The sequence below is a fragment of the Colletotrichum lupini genome, chromosome 9 (assembly GCF_023278565.1).
Source record: "Colletotrichum lupini chromosome 9, complete sequence".
Lineage (NCBI taxonomy): Eukaryota > Fungi > Ascomycota > Sordariomycetes > Glomerellales > Glomerellaceae > Colletotrichum > Colletotrichum lupini.
Window position 1 is genome coordinate 735,015 of NC_064682.1, and position 17,306 is coordinate 752,320.

The window sequence follows — 17,306 nt, forward strand, 5'->3', positions numbered from 1 at the left end:
TATATAACCGAGACCGAGGTATATAATATACGAATATAAAATAAATATATAGAGGATTATTATTATATAAGCGCACAGAAGAAGGATATAATTAAGAAAGAAGAAAGAGAAGTTACTAGGACTATCGAAGTCGTAATAGGAAATAAATATATAAAGTCTAGAGGTAGTATAAATATATAATTATTTACCTACTCTTTTTTTAAAGCTAAGTATAATTACGAAATTATAATATAGAGCTAGCTAGACCGATATAAATATGTTATAAAAAATATTACTAAGGGAAAATGTTAATCCTTAATAGTAGTATTAAAAAGGAAAAGTTAAATTAAAAAAAAAAAAAGGAAATAGAGAGAGGGAATTAAATATTAGTTCGGATATTAATATTAAATTTAGCGCGGATAACGATAACGACAAGTATTACTTATAGAATAATACGGACCTCGAGACCCTCGCTAGGATACTATTCTTAATAATAAGCGGAAATAGCGAAATCGGTTAACTAAAAAAAGATTAAGGACGTAATAAGATATAAATATTTAAAGCTCTACCGATTTATATATAAAATTTAATTTTTTATACTTACTCTTTAAAACCCCGATTTTTTAATACTTTCCGGCCCCTATTTTAAGCTCTATAATATAAGGTTAATTTATAATTTAAAAACTTAGATATTATAGTTAGGGTAATAGTAAATATTAAGGAGAGGAGGGACTTAGTTAGATAGTTATATTATACTTATAAGTACTATTTTATAAAAACCTTAGTAGGGATTAAGTATACTAAGCTCGTAAAGTATACTATCGATCTTTTTTTAAGTATATACGTAAAGATTAGGAAGTAGCTTAAGTATAACTAAATAGAGCGATAATTTATAATAGTAGCTTTTTTAAAAATAAAGAAAGCCGGAGTAATTAAGAGGCTAAATAGATATAATAAATAGATTACGAATACTCTTTTTAAAAAGAGAGTAGCTAAGCTAGGAGTATTACGAATTATTTATAATTTTTACCTTATTAATAAAGTATTAGTTAAAATAGTATACCTATATTATAATATAAAGACTAATATCGATTTAATCTTTTATAAACGCCCGAGAGTCTACTTATAACCGACGCTTTTAATAGCTTTTAGGGTATTCCTATCTAAAAAAGTAACTAATATAAGACCTTAATCGTCGGCCCTAATAATATATAAAAATATAAAAGTATATTATAAGGACTTAAGGGAGTACCCTTAATATATACGTATTTTAGAGACTTAGTTTTTAAATATTATAATATCGACGAATACTACTTTTTTTAATTATAGGATTCCTCTTATACTTTTTGATATTAATATTTATTTTTATTAATAACTATAACTTTATGAGCGAGATATTTAAAGAGCACTTTTACTTTCTATACTATTATTACTTTTTAAAAGTAATATAAGTACTAATCCCCCTTAGTAAAAGTAAGATATTTCTTTTTAACGATTACGTAACCTTAGTAAGATTTAAAATATACGTTAGTAAGATTCGTCCTTTAAGTAAATACTAAAATAAATTTATTATATAAAAATAATAGTTTAGAGAGTAGCCTTTATGGATATAAAAAGAAGTAAGAGGTCTACTATACCTAATACCCTTTATATAAAAATATATCTTTAAAAGAGCTAATTTAGAAACTACGATTAAGAGGGTATTTTTTAAAGAAGTATTAAAAACGACCGAGTTTAGTAAGAAAAGTATATAGTAAAAATAGGTAGTGTGCGAGACCCTAGTATAAAAAAAAGAATAGGTCGAAGTATTTAATAAAATATATAATATAATTTAAAATAACGCGACCTATAGTATAAGCTTATAAATATAATTTTATATCGTAATAAATATAAATAATTATATTACTAGTGCTATACTTATATAGCTTTTTAATAATTATAAACTAAGTACTTTAATTACTAACGCTAATTTTAGTAAGGTTATAATTATTATATAAATATCGTTTTATTTATCTGACTAAAAAAGACGATATTTAGTCCTAAAAAAGGAAACCTTAGTAATTATACGAGCCTTAACTAAATACTAATAATTAACGAGTATAAGTCTAAACCTTATTATAATATATATTAATTATCAATTAATTAAATAGAGTATAAAGAACTATAATAAAGTTTATAATAAACTAATAAAGTAGATCGAAGTTCTAATAAAATATAACATAAAGTATATATATTAACCTAATATTATAAAGATTATCTAAATAATAGACGGTTTAAGTCGTATATATAATAAGCTATAAGACCTGCTAATAAATATTAAGAAGTAACTTGTTTTTAAAGTAGAAGTAAAGAACTAAATAATTATAAAAAACGCTAAGTACGAGCGCCCTAAGCTAGGGCACTTTTAAGACCCCGCGAGGGTATAGGATATATTTAAATTTATTTTAATAAACTTAAGCGACGCTATACGTACTTTAAGGGAGGAATAGAAGAGTAAGATCCGTTATATACTCTATAATAAGTATAAACTACGGCAATAGTATAAAGACGTTATTAAATTCCTTTTTAAAAGACTATTAGTAATTAACTACTTTTTAAGAAATAAGAGGTAATTAGTAAGAGTAAAAGTAATATAATACAAGATATAAAAGTACGAGCTATATAAAAATAAGATAAATAGTAGCCTAGCCCGGTACGTAAGCAAGGACTAAGTAGTATAGTAACTCTATAATATATATAATAAAGAAGGACATTTTAGAGTACTAATTACGATATACTACTTATAAGGGCGAATATATTAACTAAAGAGAACTTAAGACGTTAATTTTTATATTAAGTCTTATTAGGTATACTAGGTATACGGCCTAAGACTAAAGATATTATTACTAAAGAAGATTTTAATACTTAAACCTTAAAAAATAGTCGTAATTAACTTTATAAAAAAGATAACCTTAATTAGTACTAATAATTTAAAGTATATTTTAGTAAATATCGACTACTTTACTAAGTTTAGTATCTTTATATTATATAAAAAAGTATTTATAGAAGCGGTATACTAAGTATAATTATTAATAATTTCCTTAATTCTTAAATAGCCTAAAGCTATTTATTATAATAACGGTAGTTATTTTAAAAATATATTATTTATTATAGTTACCGATTATTATAATACTAAGCTTATTTATAATCCCGTATTTTACCCTCGGTTTATTAATTAAGCAGAGCGTATAGTACGGCTAGTTAAATTATAATTAATAAAATAAGTATAGTCTTAACTAAAGGAACTAAGGATACGATAATATTACTAAGTACTTATAATTATACAAGAGATTAAGTTAAAATACGTATAATTAATATTTATAATACTATCTATAACTACGCTCAGGAAGAACATATTATTAAATATAATAATTACTAATAGTTTTAATAATTTAATTAAAGTACTTAAAGATATTACTAAACCTATTATTATCCTTAATAAAGAAGATATTAATATAGACCCTATTACGATAAGCTAGAGTATTATTACGAATATTAATAAGAGGGAAGAGTTATATAATAATATAAGAAATAAATCGATACGTATAGCTAAAATAGTAAATATAGAAGCTACCCTAATTAGAAAATTTATTATAAATAATCTCGTTTAGGAAAAGAGTAATAAGGATAATAAGTTAAACTCGAAATTCGACTTATTATAGACCGGCTTTTATAAGATTATAAAGCCTATATCCGACGTTTTATATTAGCTTAGGGATATTACTAAGACCCGCGAGGGCGTACTAAGAAAAGTATACGTCTTAGACTTTAAAATATATATTATTAAACCCCCCCGACTCTAAATTAAGAAGCTTATTATTAATATATATATTATTATAAATATCGACGATTATTATAATATATGATTAGAGGACGTATTACTTATACTAGTAGTAGAGTTAGAGCGTAAGGCTAAGAAAGTACTTAATAATTAATAAATATATTAATAAGGACTAGTACTAGCGGAGGCGTTTTTTATATTAGTTAAGAGTGACTTAGGTTAGGTTATCGTAGAATTGGGTAGGCTAAGAAGCTGGTATTACTACCCCTACTTATAGTGTGTATTATTATATAATTAGTAGAGCTATATTAGTACCGTGCTAGAGCGCACTTTATACTTAGAGAAAACAAGCATTAATTACTACCACTTTTCAGGTGGCTAACGATCGCGATCATCGCCTTGGAGCACCCAATTTGGTGCTGCGCGGCCCGTGACGTCATGCATACCTACCCAGATACGGTAAGTACCTAGCTCGAGCAGATACGCGCTTGACGTCGGCGGCGGCTGCATTCCAGCTGTTTGTTCGTGCATGATTTCTCCCCAAATCATGATTTTCAGCTGTCTCAGCTTCGTAGCCCCATACGAGCCGATGAACCTCGAGACGACTTCAAAGATTGGAGGTCCCCCGCATCGCAGTCGAGCGTCTATGCCATCGCTTCTTTCCGCCTACGAACAGGAACGACAGCAACCATGTTCAAGGGTAAACCTAGCGACATCGACGAGATGGATTCACACGCACCGCCTCCACCTCCGCCAACCACAGCACCTCCGCCTCCGCCTGTAGCTTCAGAACCCGGTGTAGACACCCCGGCGAGCCAATCTAGCTATGGATACTCCAGCCAGTCGACGATGGGACAGGAGCCCGAGATAGTAGAAGCACATGAGGAGGAAAGACCAACAGACAGCCATCACCTGGCAGACATGGCTGCCAAGGAGAAGCCGATCGAGGAGAAGGGGCACGCCGAGCTTGACCACGATCATGTTGAAGTGAAGAACTTGGGATGGAATAACCCGCCCAGCAAGGTTGCGCAGCCCATGGTTGGCGGTCTGAGCAACGAGGATCTCTGGATATTGGTTCGACGATTTGACAAGGTAGAGCGAGCCGAACGAACTCTATGCTGAATTATGCCATCCGAAGGGATACTGATACTTTTCTAGCAAATCTTCCATGTCAAGTCGATTCCCGAGCCACCGGTGAGCTTGCCATTCCAACTTGCCGCGTATCAGCAGCTAAATGTAGATGGGCAGCTTGCAAACCTGGACATGAACATCGCCGACGAGGAGGAGTTCTCGCCTGATAAACTCCGCGCCCATGTCGAGCGCTTGTACATGACTGTTGTTGTTGGCTTATTCTCCTTCTGGAAGCATATTGTCCGTCTTCGTTCATGGCGCGAATACAAGCGCACCTCACTCTTCCTCGCAGTCTACTCCATCGCCTGGATCTTCGATTACGTCGTCCCCGTCTTCGCCAGCTTCCTCATCGTACTCATCCTCGTCCCGCAATCGCGAGACTTTTGTTTCCCTCCCGCCCCCGCTTCCCTCATCGACAGCAAGACCGGCGGCGTCAAGAAACCCGCATCCGGCGTCCTCGCGTCCGATGACTCGATTACCGGCGCACCCGAGAAGCACGCAGGAGAGGCTGTGGAACAGGAGGCGTCGAGCTTCGTGAACAGCATCTCATCGCTGATCATCAGCACGGCGGCGGGAAAACATCCTCAAGGCGATCCCCACGAAGACTCTTCTGTCCCCGACCCTACTAACATGACCCAAGATATCGTCAATGCCAAAGATAAGACGGACGGCAAGGAACCCACTTCCCACCACGACAAGACCAAGAAGCCTGTTCACGAGTCCGTTTGGGTCAAGGCTAGGCCTGTGATGCATGGCATCGCCGACGTGAGTACTCCGACCCGTAAGCCACTTGTTCATGTAATTGACGACATAATGAACAGTTCGTCGATACCTGGGAGCGTTTCGGAAACGCCCTGAGCCCAACTCCACCATTCCCTCAGCAGAGACCCCGTCTTGTCCTTGCTAGCGTTATCTTGCCACTGCTACTCGTCTCCTTGTTCACAACCTCGTACATGGTGGTCAAGGGCACCGGGTTTGTGGTTGGATTCACCATCTTTGGAGACCCCATCATCCAAAGAGGCCTGGTGTTTATCAACCGGTCAGTTTTTCTTTCAACGTTGATTACTCGCGTGTCTAAAGTATGTCCAGCACCTACCCTCAATGGCAGAAGTATGTTGAATTGCGAAACACCATTCTCAAGGGCATTCCCACCAATGCCCAAGTCACCATCACGCTCCTACGTATCGGCGAGCGGAATAAAGCCCCGCTTCCACCTCCGCCAAAGTCCGATGTACCGCCACCTGATGAACCTCATGCAACCGCTGGCCAGGACCTGGAGCATCTCGGTGAGCAACCCATGATTCCAAAATATTGCTAAGCACTGGCTCATAACTCACCAGGCGTAGATCAAGCAGAAATAGACGAAGCCATTCAGCCCGACGAGGCAGCTTTGGCGCCAGCTGAATCGGAAACGGCAGAGCACAAGCAGAAGAAGGGCCATCGCATCATAAACTTCATCAAGAGCACCGCCAAAGGCGGCATCAACACCACTCTCGCCGCGGACAAGGTAAAGGCCAAGGTCGGCGCTAAACACGCAAAGGACAGGCTGGGCGTAGTCAAGAAGACGCCTGATCCCGAGAAGGGTCCCGTCCGCTTCCCCGCGCGCTGGAAGGGCAAGAGAGGTCATGCTTATATCACGACTACAGCCACGACTCCCGCGCTCAGTTGGACGACGACGGAGTCAGATGACTTGAGTCCGACCTGGACTGTCACAATTGGTGATATTGAGGTGAGAACTTTCGGTGCTGTTTCTCCAGATATTTTGACTGACGTGTAATCCGCTAGCAAATTCGCAAGGTTGGCGGTCTTGGGTGGAAGTCCAAGATCTTTGTCGGCTGGGCTACCGATCGTGAGATTGCAGACGGCCTGATTGTGACAGATAGCATGGGCAAGGAGTACCATCTTACTGCTATCATTTCGAGAGATGAACTCTTTAATCGTCTCGTGGCCTTGGGTTCGCAGATGTGGGAGGCCTGGTAATGAGATTATGACATTTATGAGAAGGGAAAAGGACTGTAACATATACACGGCGTTCCAGAGAGATTGAATCATGCGGGTGGGGTACAGCATACGAATTTCAATAGCTGTACAGTAAACGGATAAATCATAGCAATCACGAGTCATTAATACAGACTCTTGGAAATTACAAGTCTATTCTTTGGCCTTCGGAAATTCTTCACTTTCCACCACCCAAAGGATTCGGTTCTTGTCTTGTCTTAGAACCGAAGGGTACAGCAGATGACCCCATATTCCTACAAAAATGAACAATGTCTATGTAACTGCTTATCCAAGCCTCGTGTTATGATTCAGAGCCTTGCCCGACCTGCCTCGCTCTGCAACATTTAGTTAATGAAATCTTGACATCACTGTATCGTGTAAACACCTCCCTCCATCCTCTGTCTACTTCTAATCCCTCGAGCTTCCCGCGTGCTCATCGCGGACACTGCCCACTTTGCCAAGTTTTCTCCCTCGCCTCTCAAGATAGGCAATTAACAAAATCACCGGCACAGTCAACGCGCCCGTCACCAGACTAGCAATGTAACCTTTCCGATAATTCGGTGCATCCGTCACGGGGTAAAAGATCAGAGGCCACCAAGTCTACATGTACGTTTCACCAGTCAGCGCCAGACAAATGTTAATGGAGAAGAAATGGTAGCCCACTCACCACAAACGCAAAATCAAAAGAGTTCATGAACCCCGTCGTAATTGCCCTCAGCTGCAAATCGTGCGCCGTCAGGTCCGCCATCCACGAGTACCACAGCGCCTGCGGCGCATATGTCGTGCCCATGAGATAAAACGCGAAAAAGTACCCTGCGTCCGGCGGGTCCGAGATCAAGATTGCGCTGCTGACGATGAACGTGAACCCGATGCAGAGCGAGGCCTGCCAGCGCGAGCGAAGCTTATCGGAGACGGCGCAGTAAATGAAGGTCGCGACGATGCCCGTGGCGTAGGTCGCGGTCGGGTAGTTGTTTTGCTGGATTACGGAGTAGCCCCGGGATGCCATCCAAAGGGGTATGACGTTGTTGCCTATTGCTTGGACGCTGAGGGAGTAGACTATGTTCGCACGTCAGTGACATTCCAAAGGCTAAACGGTTGTGAAGACTCACGCATGAAGACGGTTGGGAGGAGCCAGAACTGCCAGCTGAGTAGGACACGTTGGAATACACTTTTGTCCCATGCTTTTGTCTGTGTTCTGCCGAGGCGGGTGACGGCGAGATCCCTCTCTTCCGGGGTCAAGAATCTCGCTGCGCGATGCTCTGGTAGATCTGGGATAGCGAACCAGCCTTTCAACATGTCAGCTATCAGCCAAATCATGCCATGAGCACGTGTAGGAACCCACCAAAGACGGCAAAGGGGATGGTGATGCACGAAACCACTATGAAAATAAGTCGCCAGGGCTCAATCGGGCCATTGGAAAGAGACGCCAGAAGTCCCGCCTGGATCCACCCTCCTGCCATGTTGCCGAGATTGCCAAAGGCGCAGAAGACTGCTGCACGGGTGGCTAGCTCGGATTGCTTGTACCATGATCCGTAGATAAAGTGCGCACCGACGCTGAGGTGTGGTGTTAGCAAGGTAACTTTATGAGGCGCACGGGAGAACTTACTATGCGATGGCTGAAAAAGCGCCCTCGAAGCCATTGAGGACGAAAACTTGGTAGACGTGTGTCGCTCGGAATGTGACGAGAGTGAGGACGCTCCAGACTGTGTTCGCTGCGACGAAGACGTAGCGGGGTTTTACGATGGTCAGGAGTGAAGTTGAGGGAATTTGAAATACGGCGTAGGTGACCAAGTAGATGGTATGCATGTAGTTGAAATCCTACAGTCGAGTAAGCCAAAATTAATCTCTCTTGCGGGCTGAGGTGCTTATTGAATGATGCTCTTGCGGGTGCGTCGAGTCACTCACCTTCCCTTGGAAATTCAGGTCCTCCTTCATGCCGCTGATATACGCCGTATTGTAGCTCGCGCGATTGACGCCGAACAAGAACCACACGACGGAAAAGTAAATGAGTACGGTGAAATCAAGCTTGATAAGCAGCGATCGCTCAACCGACGGCGGGCCCCAGAGGGCTTCCTTGATCTTTGACACCATCTCAGACACTGGCTGCTCACGTTTTCGATGTGAGAATGTCGAGCCGGGAAGCAGCGGCGCCGCCTCCCCAAAGGTTGCACCCGGCATTTTGTTTGTTATTTGAAGCGAGCCTGCACGCCAGCCCGCGTACTACCATCCAAGGGTTCCACTGGGGTTCAACGATGTCGTCTTGAAGGGTTGCACATTTCGCCATCCCCAAATATCCCATGGGAGATAAAGAAGGGAAGGTCGTTGGGCTTAACCGAGGTTCGGCCGATGTCCCTAACCGCAACCATGAAGGGTTGATCCTGTCATCAGAGTTACACCCGTTCGGTACTATTAAGGCTTACAAAGGTTCTCTGGATCAGATGCTGAACCCCGCCTAACCCCACTACCCGCGGATTGCGCGATCTTGTCCGTTTTGATGGACATCTGAATGGGACGAGAGATAAGACCGTCAGCTTCAACAACCCCAACTTCTCCATGCACCCTGTACCGAGATAAGGTAGTTCCTGGAAGGTCTTTAAAAGGTCGCTATTTGTTCATAACATGGTAGAAAATCTCGTTTAGACTCGATATTGGTCCATTTGCTTCTTGGTCGATAACAATTTTTTTATTTAGAAGGTGTTAATACTCTCCTCGTTTCCTTGCCATGCGCGCTCATTATTCCACGATCAAGCACATAATGCTTACACCCGACCGGATGGTCAGAAAGGCAATAGCTGATCACGGCTAGTCTGACATGTGTCAAAGCTTAGGTCTAGTCAAACAAAAATGACTTCAAACGTTGTCTTGCCTCTGTATCTTCCCAGTCCACCAATATCCGTTCCTTTGACTCCTCCATCTTGATTTCCACCATGGTGTCCATGGCAGCTTGCTCTTCTGGGCTGAGAAGGTGGATTCTAGTCTTCCAAAGCTTGCTTTTGGGCACACCGCTGTTTGGATCACGTTTACCGAAGAACTTTTCATCTAGATATTTCCAGTAAATCGCATCGAATGCCCAACTCTTCCTCGCGGCATAATTAAGCCAGAAACGCCCCGTGGCCCAGCTATCTCGCATATATGCTGAGAGAAGAAAGGGCGTCCCTGACTTCTTCATTTCTTTCTCCGCCTCTTGCAAGGCTGACAACCATGTTGGGAGGCGTTTCTCGTAGTTTTGCTCCCAGTCTTCAATCCCATTGTCCCAGGAATCGGGCGTATCAAGAAGAAGCCACCAGGGTGGATCTAGCACGAGCTGCGTCGGCCCGGCAAACGTGAATTCCCAGTCAAAGACTGCAGCGATTTCATCATTCTCGGTAACAAGAACATTCGCCGGCCTGAAGTCATCGCACCACAAGCGAAACGAGCCCGAGTTGCTGGGCATTGGCAGTGTTGCAGGGCAGTGTTTAGCGCGGGCGGACCAGTCATCTTCAGCAAAGCCATAACTCGACAGTCGGCCTTGTTTGGCCAACCTGCGAAAAAGCTGGCGCGCGACGTACTTGGTCCTGCAATCATCCCGTGACGAGATAATATCGTTGTGCTGAAAAAGGAGTGTTGCCATTTGCTGCTCAGCCAAGACCATGTACCACTCATCGGTGGTTCTATACGTAGTACCTTTAGGCGGAAAGATGGATTTGGGTACGTTGGACAGTTGGACCATGTTGATCATGTTCAGAGTGATGGGCCGTCCGGTTATACGTTGAGATCCTGACCCGGGGCTTGTTTCGACAAGAGCTCCAATGCACGGAAAGCTAGGCTGCGCAAGCTGCAGCACACATTCTGCCATCTTGCGATAGAGACTTTTGAGCTTGCCTTCAGGCATATTCGGATCGAGCACGGCTGGGTTGGAATGCGGCGTAGAGAGAGATCTACTCATGGTCTCAAGTTCTTTGGACCCGAGATCTTCCATCATCAGGAACGGACCAATGCCTGGTCTAGGATCAACTCCATAATGATACACCTTCGGGATTGGGAGCTGAGTGTGTTGGGCAAGATACCTCGCCGTCGCGACCTCCATGGCTAGATTCTCTTCATGGAAAATGCCTTGACTCGGGAATGGTACACGGACCAAAATCTTAGCGGAAGGACTTCCGCCGTCTGGTCGAAAGGGATAGAGCATGTGGAAGCCGCCCGTCACCAATGGTGGTGCGCGCTCGAGAGACGTGCCCAACGCGGTTTCTGCAACAGCTTTGACGTTTTCAAATTGTGAAGTTTTGCGAAGCCTGGCCGTATCTTGTTCGAAGAGTTCTTCAGACTGATCCCATTTGAGATTGTCAGAGTGTATCCGAGCAGGAGCTACCATTGTAATGAGATATGGTGAGAATGGCCCGTTATATATGTGTGAGTGGAGAGGAAGGTGCTGTGACAAGTGTTTCAGGAAACCGCTTGGTTCTTATAGTTGGACGTGCCTAAGGCTTGAAAGGTCATTTTGCTGACCAACGCTGATACCTAGTCTTAGTGGGGTGGGGATCTTGAAATGTCTTGGACTGGCCAGGGGACCTCACCAACATCCAACGGTAAACTCTTGAGCGGAGCCATCGTGGGCCGAACAAAGAGACCGCACCGTCAGCATCCGGTGACTAACTCAGAGTGAACGTAGGTCCTGAAATATTGGAACTGTGACAGAACATTGGGCGTTCTAGTCAAAGGTTCAAACACAGTGGAGTCAATGTTGGGGGCTAGGTGTTGGATCGCGCGAAGGCCCTTGACTAACACCGCCCTGCTTGCCAAGGCCGGCATACTAGACTAGATCAAGTATCAAATCTCAACCATCAAAGCAGATGAAATGGTGTAAAATCGACGAAGTGAGTCTGGGGCAGAGTGAAAGAAAATGAACAACCGGTGCTGAGATAATGCCGAGCGGCATGCAGTGAGAAACCCTATCTGCCTCATCTTACTTGTAAATGCTAGTAGAACCAAGTCCCAGAAGTCTGGTCTCAAAGACAGTCCCCCGGGATGATCGGAGACATGATGTTCAAGTGAAAGCTTTAACCCTCCGCAACGCATGTAAGCTCGGAGTTCAAAGCTAGACGGTGGACGCCCGGAGGTGGCGTGGGTAAGCCACAAGTGCTAAGAAAAACATGATTCAACTAATTCAGACAGGTATGAGGACGAAGAATCTCAAATCTTTCTCAAAGATACGTAATTGAATATTGATCAGACTGAAAGAGAAATCCAGTGGAAACGTTGCTGGCTGCCTTCTTTGAGAGGTTACGGGGTAGGAGCGCGAACAGCTCAATGCTCGGGTGAGGAGGCACTCTGGGCGGCAAATCCAAGTGTAATAGGGTCTTGGATATATCAAAGATATCTCAGAACCATTGGAAATAGGGGACACGATATTGAGAAAAGGCTATAAGGACATCTTACAACCACCAGTATGCCACAACTCGTTATCCTGATCCACCAAGTTTAGACCTACGCACCCGAATTCTGGCAATTCTCCATTTCTCGCTTTGAAACTTGAATAAAACAAGCACTTGAACCCGTCCCAATATCATATTCAGTGGCATCGTGGGATTATACTGTGTTCAAAAACATCGGAGTGTGACACACAAGCTCTGAACTTTTAAATCAGGTAGGGATCACTTTGAAGCCTGACTGCCTAAGTTGAGTATTTAGCTAATACTGTAAGGGATTCAAGACTTTCGCCATGTCTTCAAACACAGATATACCCAACAGGCAAGAGGAACGATTGAACGATACGGCAAAAGAAGAGGAGACGCCTGCTTCCCCTGTCTACAATGATACACCCGATAGTGAGGAAAAACGTAGGAAGGATCTCAAGGATCAGTCGCTTAAAACTGGTGATGTCAGCCGGGAAAGACGTTTGAGACAGGAGGAAAAAGAGAAGGAGACGCGCCTGATGAAGTCAGAGGCCCGAGGGAATAGTCCTGTCTACTCCAGCGTACCAGATAGTCCAGGGACAAAGGCGGATTATGACGAAGATATGATCGTGAGGAGTGGTGAAAACAGCCAATCAAGACGCTCGGGGAAGAATAAAGAGGCAGAGGAGACACCTTCCCACCCTAACGAACTAGAAACTTCCGACATGGCCTTAGTCAACAGCAAAATAGCCATGCTTCGGACTGCCAACATCACTCAAAGGAAACATTTGAATGCGAGGAAGGTGAAGAAAGACGAAGACGAAGATGGAGATGCAGATGAAGAGGCATAAGAACAGCTATATATGGGTCACGGGGACAAATGGCTAAAGTAGCCTCGTGTCGGAGACCCGATAGGGTACCTAGTAGGGCAAGGTGCGAAAAGGACAGGCAGTAACAACCTGTTTGTCCTTGCCCAGCAGTAAAGTAGTCATAACATGAAAGTTTTCGGTATCTAGTCACCTGATTTTAGTTTAGTGTCAATTCAACATTGTCCCAGTGCTCGTAAAATGCCCTATTTCACTCAAATCAGCGTATAGATGACTAGCTAATCACGTACTTTATGGGCAGATAAAAGTGGCTACTACGTAGAGCTACTGAGACATGTGTGTGGGTCGCGTTGGATTAGGCAAACAGTCAAGACTGTATCTGCTGTACTGCATGCAGTATAAGAACAAGACCATCCTACCCCTCTTCGAGACAAGGCGACTGGCATCGCACCAACACACTGCCGGGTCCCAGTTCATCGACATGGCCCTTGAGCTCTTCACCCCATCCTGCGTCAGATCTCCTCCTGGGCTTCTGCATTTACCGGATATTGAGCGGCCGCTCAGAATCAGCATCGAAGGTCCGCGAGAATCGATAGAAAAGCTATTCCCGTCTGTTGTATGGGATACTCGCGTGTTTGATGCGAAGTTTCCTCAGGAATCTGGTCCACAACTCGCAACGCTCGCGTTTCAGCGCATTTACGGGGAGAGCGTCCGTTCTGATGTCCCCGGCGATTTGGTCGTACGAGACGGATACATTGGATGGATTGGACAGGGTCATAGAATAGTGGAGTAAGGTTTAATCCATTGCCGGCTGAAATGATTACAGCTAACGACATGTGTCTTTCTAAATAGTCACTTTGACTACTATGGTGTGTCACGTTCGATCATCTTGTTCCCGTGGTTGACGCCGATCCAGGGGCACTACAAATCAACATCATCGAGGTGGAGTCTGATCAAGGAAAGACCGCTAACGAATGCGTGAGATTTCCGGTTGATGCACTGGAATATACAGGAAAGAAGGTATTGACTGTTCCCATATGTTGTCAGAAACGAAAGGGCACTACAGATCGCGCAAGGGTCAAAAACAATGTTTTGTACAGGGATGGGCATCCCAACCCGTGGATGCAGGACAAGTCTAGCAGTGAAGGGCCATTGCCATGATCGTCAACAGTTGCATACTTGAAGGACGACAATGATTATATTTAGATATGTCATTCGCCTTTTCTCAACTTTTAGAACGGTATGGATACTTCTGAGGCATTGAACGACCTGTAGTCCGTGTCTACAAAGTGTCTCGATACTAGCAAGTCAACTCATTTCCATCTTAGTGCTCGCAGAAACTCCACTCCACATCTCTTAGCTCGTCGTTAACAGTCTTTGACAAAACTGTCCTTTCCTTCATAAGCTCTTCGCGCATCTTCTTTGCTTCGTCCATTTCAATCAGAGCGCTCATAGTCTCAACCATGTCGTTCGCTCCATCAACCTGGTCTTTACCCTCGAACCAATGCTTCTGCTGAGGAGGCACATTCGCCGTCGAAATCACGGGAACAGCAGGATCGACCAAGAACAGAGCCACAATCTTCCTATACCCAGGCTTCGTCGGATCCTCCAACCTGAAAGGCCGCACCCTATGCTGGCTCAAGTTCGAGAAGAAGAGCGTCCTTCCCGGCCGCGTCAGCACGCTGCCCACCTCCTGGAGGGTATCAGAACTACTACGAATAGCAAAGACCTTTTCGATGGACCTGTGATCGTACTGCTGGTAGTTGAGACGCTGATCCAGCTTCTCCCTGTTCCCTGGAGCGCGGAAAGCGAGCTGGGACTCGGTGATGTTAGCGCTATCGTAGTAGAAGAGCGCTGTGGCGCAGATGTGCTCGTTGAGTTGACCTTCGATGTGCCATGAGCCGCCGTCGTAGGTTGGCTTCTCGGGCGTAAGGTGAATGTTGGCGAGCTTAACGATGACTTGAATGCGGGGCGCGTTGTTGAAGAATCCGGCTTGTTTGATGTTCTTGGGCGACAGCCTGAAGTACGGAGAGGGCTCCCGGACTTGCTCGTCTTCACTGTCGCTGTCATCGTCGTCGTCGTCATAGTCGTAATCATAATCTTCCTCATCGTCGCTTTCATCACAGTCTTCATCGTCGTGCTCATCATCCTCAGAGGCCGCATCGTCGCTCTTCAGTCGCTTGCTTTCGTGGGCGTCTCTGCGTTGTCTGCCTATCTTCTCTCTAGTAGCAGCTGTGGGCTGGACCAAGTGGTCAATCTCCAGGTGATGGCCTTCTGGCCTATCTATGGGAACATCATTTTCGTTCCCGTCTAACTGGTTTCCCTGCTCAGGGACAGCATCGGGTATCGCAACACGCTTTCCAACCTTTCGAGCCCTGAGACGCTGCACTGGGAACTTTCTCACCCAGCGATAGATGATGTCCCAAGCTGGCAAAGACTTCTGTATCAGCTCTTCGATTAAGGGGTACAGATCAGAATGTTCCCTTGGGTGCAAGTTATTGACATAACTTTCGATGGTGGTTCGGCCGTCTTCGTTAATAGCGACGTCAGATGGTAGCCACTGAAACTTCGTGGATACTAGCTCAATAGGTGCGCCTTGCCAGTCGAAAGTTCTACCTTCACCAACGTCAGACTCGTCGGGTTTCGGTATGAGGAATCCAGGTTCGCCAATTTCGAGGCAGTTGTCTAATGTGATACGTTGATGCATGATACGTGAGCGGCCGTACAAGAGTGGGAAGAGTGACGGGTGCACCAAGTCGAGAACTTTACCGTCACTTCCCGGATGCCAATCCTTTGCGACGTCGGGAATATCTTCGAGAGATTTGACGGCGACTTTGAGGCGATCAACTAGGGAGCTGGGTAGCAGCTTGTCTGACTTGATGACACAAGTAGAGTAATCCAGGACAGGAATGAGGCCCGTTTCCTCGTACAACGCTGCCTTTTTTCGAAGTTCTTGCATGCACTTGGAATCTCAATCTCAGCTTAATCAATGCAATTGCTTCTTCGTGGCCATGTGAAGGTTAGATGAACTGGACTGAAACTTACCGCTTCAGCCATGTTCTTCGTGAAGTCACCATGGCTTCTGTATGCCGCCCAGTCCAAAGTCTGCACTTCCTTCTTCCACTTGGCGGAAATCACTGGATCTCGAACTTTGCGCCACCACTCAGGCTTGTTCGTAATATCTTCCATGAACTTAAGCATGCATACTTCTCGAATTAACAGAGTACTAGCTTTCCAACTCTTGTTGGTGTCCTCCATGAGCACTGGGAATCTGTCTCGCTTGTCTGGCAGGTAGTTCAGCGGCAGGCCATAGCCAGGAAGCCGGATCGTCCCGGATGCATGGGCAATAGACTGAGGTCGAAGTCCATGGTTCTGGTGTTCAGACGTTAGTTACTGTTCCGTGATATGGAAAAACACCGGCTGGGTGCGTACGCTGAATTGGTCGAATTGTAGTTCGGTCATTTTGAATAATCTAGTAAAAAAATCAAAGCTTTAGGAGGTGGGGTGCTGAAACTGGCAACCCAGATGAACAGGTTGCTGAAGGCTCCAAGTTGTTCTCAGGTGCATTTTTATCAGAGGTAGCCCGTACAGCGAATGGCACAAATGGTATTTTATGTTCGTAAATAAAAGTCACTGGTTTGATCGGCTCGGGGATATTTCAGCGAGCTAGAATATTGTCCGCCAGTTGCCTGAACCTAAATTTATGGAACTTAAGGAACATGACTCGGTGGCGAGATGTCACTTCAGTGAATCTGTGAACATCAACATGCAAATGCTGTTCAGTGAGGCCAAGGGTTAAAAGGTTGACGCTGCAAACTTCCTGTCCAGCGATCAATAGTAAGTACGGTGAGCGATGGTATATCTCAAAATGGGACGTTTGCTGATATGCAGTCATAATCTAGTGTACATCATTTTTGAACGATGCAACTGTGTGATGGGGAAGCTCGGAGCTATTCTCAATCGCAATAGAGGTAATGCACTCTCTAGACCGTCTTCGCGTTCACCATGAAGCACACGGCTGCCCGCCCTCGACTTGTTCTCAAGATCATGGTAGCCATGGAGTTCTTCGAGGTCACAGTGCTGGAAAATAAAGACTCATCTGCATGGATTGTAGATTATTTTCTTGATATTCATTACCTTATCTCGAGTCGCAATTTGGGTGTTTGACACATGATATAC

At 44.1% G+C, this 17,306-nt stretch overlaps 6 protein-coding genes across 6 annotated transcripts; 2 read left to right on the forward strand and 4 right to left on the reverse strand.

Moving 5' to 3' along the window:
- Positions 1-4,237: 4,237 nt before the first annotated feature.
- CLUP02_16135 (uncharacterized protein) lies at positions 4,238-6,910 on the forward strand (the record flags this gene model as incomplete). Its single annotated transcript, XM_049295059.1, has 7 exons — positions 4,238-4,258; positions 4,358-4,891; positions 4,958-5,695; positions 5,752-5,969; positions 6,020-6,216; positions 6,271-6,659; positions 6,716-6,910. 7 exons carry the CDS (start codon positions 4,238-4,240, stop codon positions 6,908-6,910), a joined length of 2,292 nt encoding a protein of 763 aa, XP_049152206.1.
- Positions 6,911-7,336: 426 nt separating this feature from the next.
- Positions 7,337-9,106, reverse strand: CLUP02_16136 (major facilitator superfamily transporter; the record flags this gene model as incomplete). Its single annotated transcript, XM_049295060.1, has 6 exons — positions 7,337-7,528; positions 7,596-7,984; positions 8,038-8,214; positions 8,271-8,482; positions 8,535-8,746; positions 8,834-9,106. The coding sequence occupies 6 exons, from the start codon at positions 9,104-9,106 to the stop codon at positions 7,337-7,339; spliced, it is 1,455 nt and encodes a 484-aa protein (XP_049152207.1).
- Positions 9,107-9,758: 652 nt separating this feature from the next.
- Positions 9,759-11,279, reverse strand: CLUP02_16137 (phosphotransferase; the record flags this gene model as incomplete). Its single annotated transcript, XM_049295061.1, has 1 exon — positions 9,759-11,279. The coding sequence occupies one exon, from the start codon at positions 11,277-11,279 to the stop codon at positions 9,759-9,761; it is 1,521 nt and encodes a 506-aa protein (XP_049152208.1).
- Positions 11,280-11,542: 263 nt separating this feature from the next.
- Positions 11,543-12,486, reverse strand: CLUP02_16138 (uncharacterized protein; the record flags this gene model as incomplete). Its single annotated transcript, XM_049295062.1, has 6 exons — positions 11,543-11,685; positions 11,747-11,821; positions 11,875-12,046; positions 12,163-12,284; positions 12,344-12,371; positions 12,400-12,486. 6 exons carry the CDS (start codon positions 12,484-12,486, stop codon positions 11,543-11,545), a joined length of 627 nt encoding a protein of 208 aa, XP_049152209.1.
- A 140-nt stretch (positions 12,487-12,626) lies between these two features.
- CLUP02_16139 (uncharacterized protein) lies at positions 12,627-14,109 on the forward strand (the record flags this gene model as incomplete). Its single annotated transcript, XM_049295063.1, has 3 exons — positions 12,627-13,103; positions 13,525-13,916; positions 13,980-14,109. The coding sequence occupies 3 exons, from the start codon at positions 12,627-12,629 to the stop codon at positions 14,107-14,109; spliced, it is 999 nt and encodes a 332-aa protein (XP_049152210.1).
- Positions 14,110-14,451: 342 nt separating this feature from the next.
- Positions 14,452-16,589, reverse strand: CLUP02_16140 (uncharacterized protein; the record flags this gene model as incomplete). The annotated part of the gene is made up of 3 exons (XM_049295064.1): positions 14,452-16,089; positions 16,173-16,499; positions 16,560-16,589. 3 exons carry the CDS (start codon positions 16,587-16,589, stop codon positions 14,452-14,454), a joined length of 1,995 nt encoding a protein of 664 aa, XP_049152211.1.
- Between the last annotated feature and the right edge of the window lie 717 nt (positions 16,590-17,306).